The sequence below is a fragment of the Furipterus horrens genome, unplaced genomic scaffold (assembly GCF_987537825.1).
Source record: "Furipterus horrens unplaced genomic scaffold, mFurHor1.1.pri manual_scaffold_17, whole genome shotgun sequence".
Lineage (NCBI taxonomy): Eukaryota > Metazoa > Chordata > Mammalia > Chiroptera > Furipteridae > Furipterus > Furipterus horrens.
The window spans coordinates 93,129,887-93,144,017 of record NW_028327187.1 but is presented as its reverse complement, the minus strand read 5'-3'; the positions used below and the strand labels follow the sequence as shown (position 1 = coordinate 93,144,017).

General features: G+C 35.4%; 1 protein-coding gene across 3 annotated transcripts in view; it reads right to left on the bottom strand.

Annotated features, from left to right (window-relative positions):
- RPGR (retinitis pigmentosa GTPase regulator) overlaps nt 1-14,131 on the bottom strand; it is a 52,766-nt gene that overhangs the window by 19,436 nt on the left and 19,199 nt on the right. For all 3 annotated transcript variants that reach the window (XM_090265408.1, XM_090265409.1, XM_090265410.1), the window contains exons 8-11: nt 11,152-11,307; nt 7,143-7,267; nt 4,945-5,127; nt 3,834-4,005 (exon numbers count right to left, since the gene is read on the bottom strand). In XM_090265408.1, coding sequence (XP_090121534.1) covers nt 3,834-4,005; nt 4,945-5,127; nt 7,143-7,267; nt 11,152-11,307 — 636 coding nt within the window. The remainder of the gene's footprint in view (nt 1-3,833; nt 4,006-4,944; nt 5,128-7,142; nt 7,268-11,151; nt 11,308-14,131) is intronic.

Sequence of the window (14,131 nt, the reverse complement as noted above, 5' to 3'; positions counted from 1 at the left end):
TGGACAAGGAAGAAAATGAAGGTCAGTGCTAACAGAAGCAGAGTTGCTTGCATTGAAGGGTTACCATGTGCTGGGAACATATGTTTTTATACATGTCAGGTTAATCCCATGACAACAAGAGGTTAAGTATTAAATCTTGATTTCACAAATAAATAAATAAAGGTTCAGTGACCCTTTTGGTGCCAAGCGCCAATCTCTGGTGTGTGTAAATTTCATAGCCTTTCCAAACTCTGACTGTGAAGAGCTCAGTTTCACCAAAATCAGGGGTTGGCAAACTTTGTGAAAAGCCATAAAGTAAACATTTTAAGCTTTGCAGCCATACAGTCTGCCCTAACTAATCAAACTCTGCCACCATAGTGTGAAAGCAACTATAGAAAACACATTAAAGGAATGGACATGATTGACCTCCAATAAAACTTTACAAAACCAGGGGGGCTGGCTAGACTAGGGTCATGGCCTATAGTTTGCAGATGTTAAGATATAAGAAAAAGACAATTGAAAGATGAAGCAGGTGGGAGTCATATAGGCAAATTTACACTTATTTAAAAAAATACTGAGGATCCTCTGAAGACACTGGAGCAGATAAGACCTAAACTGCACCTGAGGAATATTAATGTATAAAGTGTTAAGCAGGATAGACTGGAGGGCAAAGAATGGAGGTTTGAAAAATAGATGGTAGATCATTTAAGCTCATGGCCTTGCCTTACACTTAACTGAGAAATTAGTACTCATCATATCTGATATGCTTTATCTTCTCAACAACAAATGTACACATTTACCTGTATTTTCCTGTTAAAATGTAGAATGTCTTTCCTCTTACCAAAGACTACTCTGAATGTGAGCCCTTCCTATCTTCTAAAGAGCTTTGCATCTGTGGTTATGCCCTCTCTTTCATGTGCTAACAATCTCTCTGGGAATACTTACTGGCTTATGTCCACTAGCATAAAAATATGTTCTAATATTTGCCATTGACCCCCACATCACCATCTGCCAGTCGATTCCTGTGCTCCTTCTCTTCATGACCAAACTATGCAAAAGAGAATTACATATCTTCACACCCTATCTACACTTCACTCCTTCATCTTCCATTTATACCTCAACTCTATTTTATTTTATTTATTTTTATAGAGAAGGGAAGGGAGGGAGTAAGAGAGGGAGAGAAACATCGATGTGCCAGAGATACATCAATCAGTTGGCTCTCCTATGTCTCCAAACAGGAACCTGGCACGCAACCCAGGCATGTGCCCTGACCTGGGATCAAACCCTTGACCCTTTGGTTCACAGGCCGGCACTCAATCCACCAAGCCACACCAGCCAGGGATCATACCTCAACCCTTAACACTCTGGATTCTGCCCCGATCTTCCCCTGGAACTACTCTTGTCAAGACTACCAGGAATCTACATGATGTTAAATCCATGAGCTATTCCTTTGAGCTCTTTTTCCTTGATGTTTGCAAAGTAGTTTGAATTCATGACTCCACTTTCTCCTAATTTCTCTCCTCCTACCCAACAGGCTGAGGAGGCTGAGGAAGGCTTCTTTGCTAGCTATTCCTCCCCTACCCTCTAAATGTTAATGTCCTCAGGGCTAAATCCTGGGCTCTCTTCTCTACCAATTCTACTCTCTGATAGGTGATATCATAAACTTCCATGGCTTGTAAATACTGTCTCTGTTTTGATAGTTTCCAAACTTATAGCTCTAGTCCAGACCTCTCTTCTTAACTTTATGTTTGCATTTTCAACTGCCTGCTTGATATTTTTGCTTTGATGTCTCTCTCACAGGTATCTCAAGCACAATTTTAATTTTTCCCCCTCAAACCTGTCAACCATCCTCCTGCCTAGGAATCATCCTTGATTCTCCCCTTTCCTTCACATCTATATGTAACACATTAACAAGTTTGGCAAATTCAGTTGATTGTAAATGTACTTTCAATCTGCCCCCTTCTCTCCATTTTTACTGTAAACACCTTGGTCCATACATCATTACCTCTTACAAAAAGCCCCTAGTTATTCTTCCTACCTCCATTCTGGCCTCCCACAATCCACACAAAGGCAAGTGATCACCTTAAAATGTATGCTGGATTGAAGCACCTCACCCCACTGTTTAAAATCCTTTAATGGCATTCTATTGAATTTTTAAAAAACACTCAAATAAAATTGGCTTGTCATGGCCTATAAAACCATGAATAATTGTCATTGTTTTGTTCTCCAACATCATCTTGTCCTGCCTTTTCCCTCACTTTCTAGCCCCAAGGGCTGTCTTTTCTTTTCTTATAACTGCCTCCAAATCTTTACATATATCATTTTTCTTGCCTGGAGTACATAAATCCTCTCTTTGTGTGGTTTTCTTATCGTTTACATTTTAGCTTAATTGTCACCTTCTCAACAAGGTCTTCCCTGATTACCTTCCCTCTGTGATAAACACTGAAATCTGCAAATAACTAAAAAAAAGTCATATATGTTGGATAAAACTTTCAAAATACTTTTTATTGAGACAGTTTTAGCAAACAGTCACAAAAAGATAAGGGGTAGATTTTCCTTTTGATCTAGCTACAAAATTCTGTATATCTTCACAATCAAACCTTAAAGTCGGAAATAACTTTCCCAAACCATAAACTTCTCTTTCCCTTGTACACACTGTTGTCAGAATCTACTTTTCCTGTGTACAAGGTGGAAGAGTGCCCGTGATTTTTATCTCAAAAGGAAATATCCAAAGGTGCTGGGTGAGATTCAGGAAACAGCTCATTATCAAGATCGTAGTTGTAGATAACGCCCCATTACCATGGCCCAAAATTCTTGCCTGAGTTCCTGATCTTTCATTACTTCAACTTTTTGTCTAGGTTCCTGACCCCTAACATACCGAAAATTCTTTGCACCACAGTCTTAAATCCCAGATGCCCAGATTTTCTTAATTCCAAACCTACTGCTTACACTGATCTCTTGGTCTTGGCTTCTCGCCCTGCCCCTATCATCCAAGCACATGCCCTGAAGTAATATATACATACTCCTAAGATATACAAATGTCTGTAAACAAAATTATTTCTAAATAATTATAAGATATATAAGAACTAAAGACCTGGGATTACAACTTAAAACATAAAAGTTATATCTAATAGGTAGTGAGGTAGAGGTATTAATAACCATGACTATATTTACTATGGAGTTTCTAGAGCTGCTAGGCCCAATGCTAAACATATTATACGCTTTATTTAACTGTCACACTCACTCTCTAAAGTAGGTATTATTAAACTCACTTCAAAGATAGGGAAACTGAGGCTTAGAAAAACTAAGCAACTTTCCCGAAGTCAGTCACATAGTTAATGAATGTCAGAGCTGTCATCTGGCCCCAGATCAATTTAACTCCATACACCAGGCTCTTAACCACTATGGTATGCTGCCTAAATGCAGAACATCACATAGGTCCAGAAGTCCTGGCATTCAAACCTATTCACTTCATTTATAAGCTGAGCAACCTTGGACAGGTCACTCAATCTTCAAGCCTTGCTTTTCTCATCTGTAAAAATAAAGAATATAACTCTGATTGAATTCACAGAGCTACTTCAGGGTTTAAAGGAGATAATGTAAATTAAGGCACTATGTATGTCAAATATCACCCTGTAAAGATATGCTGCTATTATTATCGGAATTTTTAGGGTCAGTGACAAGGCTTGCTCTTTGAAAGAGCATTCCTGGATTTGAGTTCAAATGAGAGATATAAGTCTTTAATTAGGAAGAAAACAATTTAATTGTAAAAAACATCTTAAGGTAAATATGAAAACAGGAATAAAGGTACCTCTTTTTTTCTGAGAGCAGAAAGAGTGTCTATCAAATATTACCTGGTTCCACAGGCTCCATGTGGCCCTGCTTTTCAGTCATTATTTTCTCTAGCAGGTTAGTTGTAGATGTACATAAAGAAACTGAAGTCAGGGGGAAATGAATAGGTGGCCCAACAGTCCCTTTAACTGGAGGTAGTGTTTCTGTCATTTGAAGAGAATCTGGGGATTTCTCCTTGAAAAGAAAAGGTTAAATAAACTGCTAGATGGTGTTATATATTTAATATAGACATCAACTACCCTGTGGTTGCTAAATATATTTGAGAGACTTCAAAGCTGGCCAATGTCCCATACAATCCACTTTTTATAATTCCCAAGGGCTAAAACTGTTGCTGTTGTCTATGTGTATAAGTTGCTCTAAACTGTCAATTTGGAAACCTGTTTTTCACACGATGGGGAAAAGTATATGTGTATTCTGTCTGCCTTCCTTAATTAACAAAAAATTATTCATGAGACATAAACAACAGCTACAAAATAATTATGGGATATTTCTCAATCTTTCTATAGCTACTTTTTCATAATAAAAAGTCAAATTTAGACTTATACCTCAAAAGGAATATGTTTTACAGCTTAAACTATTTTTTTAAAAAAGAGGAATGTTCTCTGTAAAAATCTGGCATTTTATTATTTTTAATTAGTATCACTGAAATAATTTTAAAGCACAGAACTAGACGCTCTAAATTTAATTGAGAAAAAATATCCCCTCTCTCAAACTGAAGGCCTTATTTCTTTGTTTTCCACGTTTCATTGTTTACAATGTATAACTTTCCACTGCTCATGAGGTATAACTAAAAGATAAAAGCAAAGTAAAAGTCAGTACACATATAGTTGAGAAAACAACTCAGTATTCAATCTGAGGTAATAAGATAGTGGTAAGTATCATTGTCTATAAGCCAACGTTATCCACTATAATTTGAATTTTCTAATTTGTATGTTTAATAGCTTAACTCTGAGTTTCCTTTAAAAGTTTGTATGGCCTCAACTTTAATAACTTTATTCAGTAAATGTATCCGGCAAGAGCCTTCATTAATTTTTTTAAGAAATGGATTTTTTTCTTCCAATTTTCTTTGCAGTGCTAGACAATATTATTATATAGAATAGGACACAACTGTACCCTCTCTCTTCGACGTACACGTGCTGATAAAGATCTATGCAGTACGTCTCCTGAGGTCAGGTTACTGACAGGCAAAGAAGTTGCTCCAGGTATGCAAGGATCACACATTTCCTCAAGTTGAAATCTTTCTATAGTATGTCTTGGAGTGGCAAAAACTATCATGTGACATCCACCACAGGCAACCTGCAGCATAAATCCACAGATAAATTAATTGATACTGGCTTCAAACACAAATATGTTTTTAACAGTTTTCAGCTACAAAACATTTACTTAGTGGCAGACTTTCTATATTGAATGACTATCTATAGACACACACACATACATGAATTATACAACTGACCGTTGAACACATGGGTTTGAACTACACAGATCTACTTATATGTTAATTTTTTATTTTAAAAATTATTTGTTGATTTTTAGAGAGAGAGAAAGAAAGGGGGTGGGGGAGGAGGGAGGGAGAGAGGGAGAGAGAGAGATCAATTTGTTGTTCCGCTTATATATGTATTCATTGGTTGATTCTTGTGTGTGCCCTGACCAGGAATCAAACCCACAACCTTACTGTATCAGGACAATGCTCTAGCCAACCAAGCTCATTTTAAAAAAATAAACAGTCAGCCCTCTATATCCCTGGGTTTCACATCCGTGGATTTAACCAACTATGGATCAAAAACAGTATTTCCAAACCACAGTTGGGAATCTGCAGATGCAGAGGGCTGACTGTATGCATTGTTCTACATCATTTTATACAATGGAATTGAGCATTTGTGGATTTTGGTATCTAGAAACAATCCCCTGTGGATACTGAGAGATGATTGTACTTAAGTTTTGGGGAAGTCAAAAGTTATAGTTTTTCTACTTTCTGGGTTGGCACCCCTAACTCCTACATTGTTTAAGAGTCAACTGCATATTCTTTTCATTAAATCCTACCACTGAAAATTAGAACAAGTTTAACATACAATTTTACTTTCAATTTTAGATAGTATAGAGAAAAAAATCATTTGATATAGTATAGATATAAAACCAGATGTAATGTGACAATTCTCCTTACAAGTTAGAACATGTTATTTTAATCTGAAAGCAACACGTTCATTACTTGAAAAAATTACTCAGAGAAATTCTACTTGGAAAAAGGTAATCCAATAATAAATCAGTCTCCTGAGCTAATTATGTCTCGAAGCCTTTTTCTTTACATGAAATTTTTTAAGTCCTTAGAGCAAAATGCAAGCACACACAATGATGGAATAATGAAAAATAAACAGTCAAAGGATTTTGAGAAATAACGTACTTTCAATAAAGTACTTAAAAACCATTGTGTAGTATTTGCAGTACACAGATTTTTAGCAGCTTTATAGTGTACATAGTAGCATAAGGATAGCATATTCTGAACCTTTCCCTTATATTTTCAAAGTTAAAATTTATATATTTCTGTACAGCACTTTTAAAAATGATCTTTCCTATAAGACCATAAGCTCAGTGAATGAGGATTTGATTATTTTGTTCATTACTATACGCTTTCTATTCCTTATACTCAGTATCTTATTCAAAGTAGGGGTTCAGTAAGTGGGTATCAAAGAATGGAAATATTCTATAGTAATAGGCACTGAGATTTTGGAGAAAAAAATGTCAAGTGATATCATCACCAAAGGAATAGATTTTTCAAGTCTGTAGTTCTTAATCAGCAAAAGCGTTAGAATCAACAGATACGAGATGCCTGCTGGGGATAACACTTGAAACAATATCTTCCTATCTAAATAACATTTAGCCAAAAAAACATAATTTTAAAACTCTTCATTAATTATCAGATTTTCTCTTGTGCACAATTTGAGAGTCTTAGTAATATCTAATTCAACAAATATTTATAGATGACTACTGTGAGTAAGGTACTCTGCTGGGTGCTATAGGAGTCACAGAGCTTTCAAGCATGGCACAGTCCAGACTTTCAAGAGACATATGAGAATAAAATAGGAGACTCTATATTAGGGCACAAAGGAAGATACTATGAAGGAAAATTAGGAAAGGGACTGATTTCCAGTCAAGTGACATTATGTCTGACATTTGACTTTTAGGAAATAAGTATATTTATTAGATATAGTCATGATATTCTTTCATGTAAACATAAAAGTGTTTATTTTCTATAAAATACTGAAAGACTAAAATTAAGGAATATGAAAATATAAACAGGAAAAAGTAACCCTCACCAAAGAAACTCTGAATCTCAAAAAATTAGGGCACAAAGTAGGAACAAACTGATTGGTAAAATTCTCCATTCCAAGCCCTAGTTTTCCATAGTGACCATCTCCAAAAGTATATATATGGCCTATATCTAAAATGCAAAAGAGAGAGAATTATAAAAGTGTTAGCTGTATGAATTTATTTGTAAATAAACAAATATAATTACTTACAATGCAATTGTAATTTTCCCCTCATATTATGCATTGAACTTACCCTGATTTGTTTATGTTTCCATACTCTCTATTGTCTCTGTGATCTGGCACATAATATTAAGACAACAGATACTCTGAGAATAAATCACTAAGCCTTTGGTGGTTTGTAAAGTTGAAACCAAGCTGTGTGAGGCCTTGTGTGGAGCAGCAGCCATCCAGCATGAGATCTCATGCTACACACTATCTTCTCAGGGGGAAAGAGATTTATTTCTATTCTTACCCTTTACATCCAAATATTACCCATTTTCCTTTTTCCTCCATTCATTGATTAGATCAGGGTTTCTCAACCCTGTCTCTGCAGTTGTGACAATCAAAAATATCTCCAGATAATGCTATGTGTCCCCTGAGGGGCAGGGGGCAAAATCACCACGGGTGGAAAACTACTGGCTTAGATCAATCCAGCTGCCTTTTTTACTAGCTCTGCTCCTGGGCGGTGGAACTCTGCTGATGAAAATGCCATAAACTATCCATGCTGACTAATCCCTGTACCAATACTGGGGGTCCCCTATATAGGTGGACCCAACAATGATAATGAATAATCTTGTTGCTTCTCTTAACTCTTTTGCTCCATTGCTGTAGCAGCGATTCTGAACCTTCATCCTCAAGCCCTTCCTTCATAACCTCCATCTCAAGTGGGGTAAGTGCCATGAAAGTAAAAGTAAACAGAACGGTGCTAGTATGGGTAGAGGAGGGGGATGATCTCCCAATAGTCTGGGGACTAGGGAGGGCTTTCAAACTGGAGCGTAAATGATGATCAGAGTTTAGCTGCAAGAAAAAGGCAACAAAGAATCTTCCAGGCAGAGTTAGCAGTAGTACATACAAAGGCTCTGAATTTAAAAAAAAAAAAATATATATATATATATATGTGTGTATATATATATATATATATATAAACACACATATGTGTATATATATGTATATATATATATATATAGCATAGTTAAGAAATTGAAAGGCAATCAACGTGCCTGAAGCACAAGGGGAGAGTGGTATAAGATGAGTCTGAAGAGGTAAGAAGGAACCATAACACAAATCCTGTTAGTTCATCTTAAGAATTTCTGAACTCTATCCTAGGGCAATAATAAGCTAAATGGAGTTTTAAGCCAGAAAATTGTAATATCACATTTGGCAACTTCTAGCTGAAGATGGCAAAGTAACTGCATACTAAGAAAATCCAAGAGAACTGACTGAAAGATAAGAGATAACATAATTCAATAAAGTGGGAAGTTCAAAATTTAATGTACAAAAATAAATAGATTCCCTACCAACTCAGCAATAATCAGTGTTTAGGCTCTAAATGTACACTCTTACAATTCTTACTTATTTCCCTTCTTTATATATATATATATATTCCTTATCATCTTTTTGCCTTTCTCCTCCTTCCTTTGACCCTGATTTCTTTATCCAAAACACTTTCTTAAGGTTTGCCCCTTTAATTTGATTATCTTTAGCCAGAAAAAGACAAATTCTGATACAAGCCACCTGACTCCACTTTCAATCTCAGAGAGCTTTTTAAAACATGAGCCACTGGCTATAATGGGGAACTGGCAAGAACATATAGATAACTTACTACATACTTCTCATTAATCCTGGAGAAAAAAAATCCTCCACTGGGGAGGATTCATGAGCAAAAAGGCAACCAAAGTTACTGTTCAATTATCTGTGTTATAACATACAATTGGATATATATATTTGTATATATATGCTCAATTTCATGCTATATTAGCAAAGACATCAATACATGAAAATGGGCAGGTATGTCTCTTTGAAAGGTTCTTTAGGAAGAAGAGACAGTGTACTGTAGGACCCTGTATTTGCTGATTCCTAGTTCCCCTAACCACACACCAATAGATGAGCTCCACTGTAGCAGTAGCTTTTTAAAAGGGGAATAAATATAGAAATAGCAGTATCTGGACTGTGGGAGCAGAGGATGGGACAGAGAAGGGCAAAGGGGGAAAAACTGGGACAACTGTAATATAATAAATAAGAATAAGATTAAATTTAAGAAGAAATAGCAGTATGTAGATTATTCTAAAACACTATGGTTTCTAACTTTTTAATGTTTCATTTAGATAGAAATGTGAGCTGGAAATAGGGAAATTACAGAGCCTTTTGCTCTAAAGCAATTAAAATTGTGGAATATCTCAATTACCTACAAGTAATTGAATCAGTAATTTTAGGAAAAGATCTTTATTAAGTCCTACATTAGCAGCACCTCGTTTCTGAGGTTTCAAGTTGGCCCAATGCAGCATTTCTCTGGATAAAGGAGAAAACACAGAGTGAAAGATCTAGAGGACTCACATATTCATTTAGTGGTGTCTGAGATGCTTTTCCATCACTGTGGAGCAAGTAAGAAAGGGTCACTCTTAAAAACGCCTCCTGGAGGCAAAAGCATCATAAAAAACTTAGCCTGGATGTAGCTGTGTCAGATTGAACAGGGAGAATGATTTAAAATAAGTTCCCAAATTTGGTAAAGGAAATAGACATGCAGGTCCAGGAAGCACAGAGTCCCAAAAAAGATGGACCCAAAGGGGACCACACCAAGACACATCATAATTAAAATGCCAAAGATGAAAGATAAAGAGAGAATCTTAAAAGCAGCAAGAGAAAAGCAAAGGAGTTCCCATAAGACTGTCAGCTGATTTCTCAAAAGAAACCTTGCAGACAAGAAGGGGCTGGCAAGAAGTATTCAAAGTGATGAAAAGCAAGAACCTACAACCAAGATTACTCTGTCCATCAAAGCTATCATTTAGCATGGAAGGGCAGATAAAGTGCTTCCCAGACAAGGTAAAGCTAAAGGAGTTCATCACCACCAAGCCATTATTATATGAAATGTTAAAAGGGCTTATTTAAGAAAAAGAAGATCAAAAGTATGAACATTAAAATGACAACAAATGCACAGCTATCACCAATTGAATCGAAAAAATAAAAACAAAATCCAACTAAGCAAACCACCAGAACAGGAACAGAATCATAGGTCTGGGGATCATTTGGAGGGTCATCAGCTGGGAAGGCAAAAGGGTGAAAGGGGGAAATGGTGCAGGGATCGAGAAGCATAACTGGTAGGAACAAAATAGACAGGCCAATGTTAAGAATAGTATAGCAAAGGGTGAAGCCAAACAACTTACATGCATGACCCATGGACATGAACTAAGGGGGAAGATTGCTGGAGTGAAGGGGGGTACTGGGCAGAGAGAGAAAAGGGGAAAAAATTGGGACAACTGTAACAGCATCATCAATAAAATATACTTAAAAATAAAAATAAGTTCCTTTTTTTCCTAGCAAACAGATCTGGGGAATACAGAATTATACATTTGAAACCTATATGATTTTATTAACCAATTTCACAACAAACAATAAGAATTAAAATAGTAATAAAAATAATAGGTATGTGGATATACACAAAATAAATTTCTTTCTTGTAAGACTTTTCCCTCTGGCCTGAGCAGAATTAAGAACCTTCAAACTGATAAAGTTTCAAAAAGATTCCACCCTTCTGCCAAAGTAAAATACTACAGTCTTATCTCTGACACCACTGACACATTCTGAGGTTCTAAATCTTTGGATCATGTACACTGATTTTAAATTAAATTTAAATTTTAAAAGGGTTTACAACTTTATATTTTGGCATATTAAACAAGGAATTCAATTTTCTCAGTTATTAATTCCTTGTTTAAATTAGATACATTAACTTCACATCATATTTATTTTGTACTAAAATATATCCAGTTCTATAAATACATTCCAGAAATATCATCAGTACCTGTTACCAAAGCTGTGTGATTTTCTCCACAGGAAACAAAAGTTATTTTCTGGTCCTTAACAGACTCAATTATTTGGGGTTCTGAAGTTTCAAAAAGAAAAGTTCCAAGACCCAGCTGACCAAACTGTCCCAGCCCAAAGGTGTACACAGCTTTCTCTGAAAGGGAAAGGGCGAATATAAGAAAAGGATTGCGGAGAAGCAGACACTGTCACCATTACATATATCTAGAAAAATTGTGATATTTAACCTTTCACAATGAAGGTTAAGTATCTCTGACATAAATACCTATATGAGAATACTTAATACTTATGTATACATTTCTCAATAATGAAGGAAGAGGGAAAATGACAAGGTACACAACTGTAAAAATTATGGTATGGGCCTGATTTCATCTTTACATATAACCAATAAAAGAAACTGCTAAAAATACATGTCAGTGAACTACCTAAAATGTCTCTATAATTACCACTCAGTTCTTTAAAAGGTATCAATTGGCATTAAGCTAATTCCTTTCAATGCCATAAATTAAAAAATAAAGTGTTTCCTGTAGAAAAAGCCTTTATTTTCAAAAGTAGTTTAATAGAAGTCTATTTTGTAAAACAATTTCATAAGAGAATTTGCAAGAGAACTTAAAAACAGAAACACATTTACTAGGAAATGCAATAATAATGACAGGAGGGTACAAATGTTTTCATCTGTATTAATACTTTTAAGTGATTCCAAAGGACCTTCAATAACTTGGTAAATATTATGCTCATGTATTCTCTAGAAATGGAAAAACACAAAAACAAGATGAGTGGGAATGAAAGGGTTATTTTAGACACACAACTCTCACTGGCCACTGCATTAGGAAACAGTGTTTATGATATTAATTTACTTGTTCAGAGTTCAGTACATTGACTCTCCTGCTACAAAGAAGAAAAAGAGCTTTGGATTCAAGCAGGAACCCAAACCTTCCTTATTATTACTAGCTGTGGCAAGTAGGAAGGTTACTTAAATTCTCTGATATTATAATCCTTCTCTAATAAGAGTTTCTGTGAGGATTAAATGAGAAAACATTCATACAGGTTTTAAAACACAGGACATTCAGATGTAAATTCTGTGATACATTTACACAATGGAATACTACTCAGCCATAAAAAAGAAGGAAATCATACCTCTTGCAACAGCATGGATGAACCTTGAGAATATTATGCTAAGTTAAATAAACCAGGTGGAGAAAGACAAGTACCATATAATTTCACTTATATGTGGAATCTAATGAACCAAATAAACCAACAAAGTGGACACAGACTCATGGATACAGAGAATAGAATGACAGCTGTCAGAGGCAGGGAGGGGGGGCTGTTGGGGGCTTGGTGATAAGGGTGAAGGAATTAAGCAAAGGAAAAGAAGAAAGACTCAAGGACACAGACAACAGTATTGCCAGAAGGAAAGGGAGGGCGTAGGGGGAGGTAGAAGAGGGTAAAGAGGGAGATAAAATGGTGATGGAAGAGACTTGAATTGGGATGGTAAACACATAAAAAAATATACAGATTGAAACCTATATAATTTTATTAACCAGTATCATCCCAATAAATTCAATAAAAAATAAATTAGAAAAGAATATTTTTCTAAAAAGTAATTACCTAATCAACTCATCTTATTCTGACAATGGAAGATACTGATTGCTGAACACATAGCTATCTACTATGATGACCTTACATTTTTTTCTGTCTGAAAAGTTATGTTTATTTCATAAATAAGACATGTAGACATTAATTCTTAAAAATTATGCTGTGTCAAGGATATGAAGCCACAATAAAGCAATAACAAAACAGATCCTTAGTCCTGAGAAGAAATTGACCTGATGAGTGTATTGACCAGTACTTTTACTAAGGATTAAATTGAATACCTAAGAGTTATAGAACACTTTGCAAGACCTTTTAAGGAGTATCTGTTCTAAACTGTACCCTTCACTAAAGCAAAGGGCTTTTAGATTAGATGATTCTAATGGGGTCTTCCCCAGTGTTGTTTTTCCTTGTAGCTATAACTCTGATCTTAAAATCTATTTAGGTATCATTCATTAAAATACTGCAAAGGTAATTTAAATTAGTTTGTTGCTGATGAATTTAAAACATAATATTTAAATATGACTATGGTAGATTAGAAAATACAATTACTGGTTGTATTAATGAGTGATAGTATGATTAGTTTCTCCTTAGAATCAGGGAAATAATGGACTGCTATTGAGAAAGTGTCAGACTGGAACTTGGACACACTAAGTGAGGCAGAGTGATAGATGTCATCTTGTATGTCAGCCACAGCAGTTACCAAAAGACAAGAAAAGGCTGATTATAAGGTAGGGTCCTTAACGAAATGTGGATCCCTTGAAAAGTAAGAACTTAAATTCTCCAGATTGTGTTTGTGCAAACTAAGATCTCTCCAGGGTAACAAATTACTAGTCACGAGATCAAATGTATTCTGTGAAATTATAGTACTATTGATCTGAAGCCAACTAATAAAATTATTTTTCCAATATAGTATTATTTTTAACATCGAGTTACATTGTTAAATGTTATAAAGGCACATACCTATGTTTCAGGTTCAATCCCTGGTTGGGGCACATATGGAAGGCACTGATTGGTGTTTCTCTCTCACATTGATGTTTCTTTCTCTTTTTCCCTTTCTCCCCCCCCCCCCCGAGCCCCACCCTTCCTCTCTCTCTAAAATCAGTAAAACATATCCTCAGGTGAAGATTAAGAAAATAACAAAGAAAGAAAAAGCCAAGGAAAAGCTAGGTTAGAGGGAAAAATCTAAAGATAAACTATTGTTCAATCACCTTGCAATATTAAGCATATCATCTGGGAATTGGATACTATTCAAAATTTATCTAGAATACTTCTGGCTTTGTGTTACTGAAGATTAATAGTGATTTCAGAAACTGTTTACTTCTTTTTATCCAAAAAGAAATCATAATTCACCACCCAACTATATTACC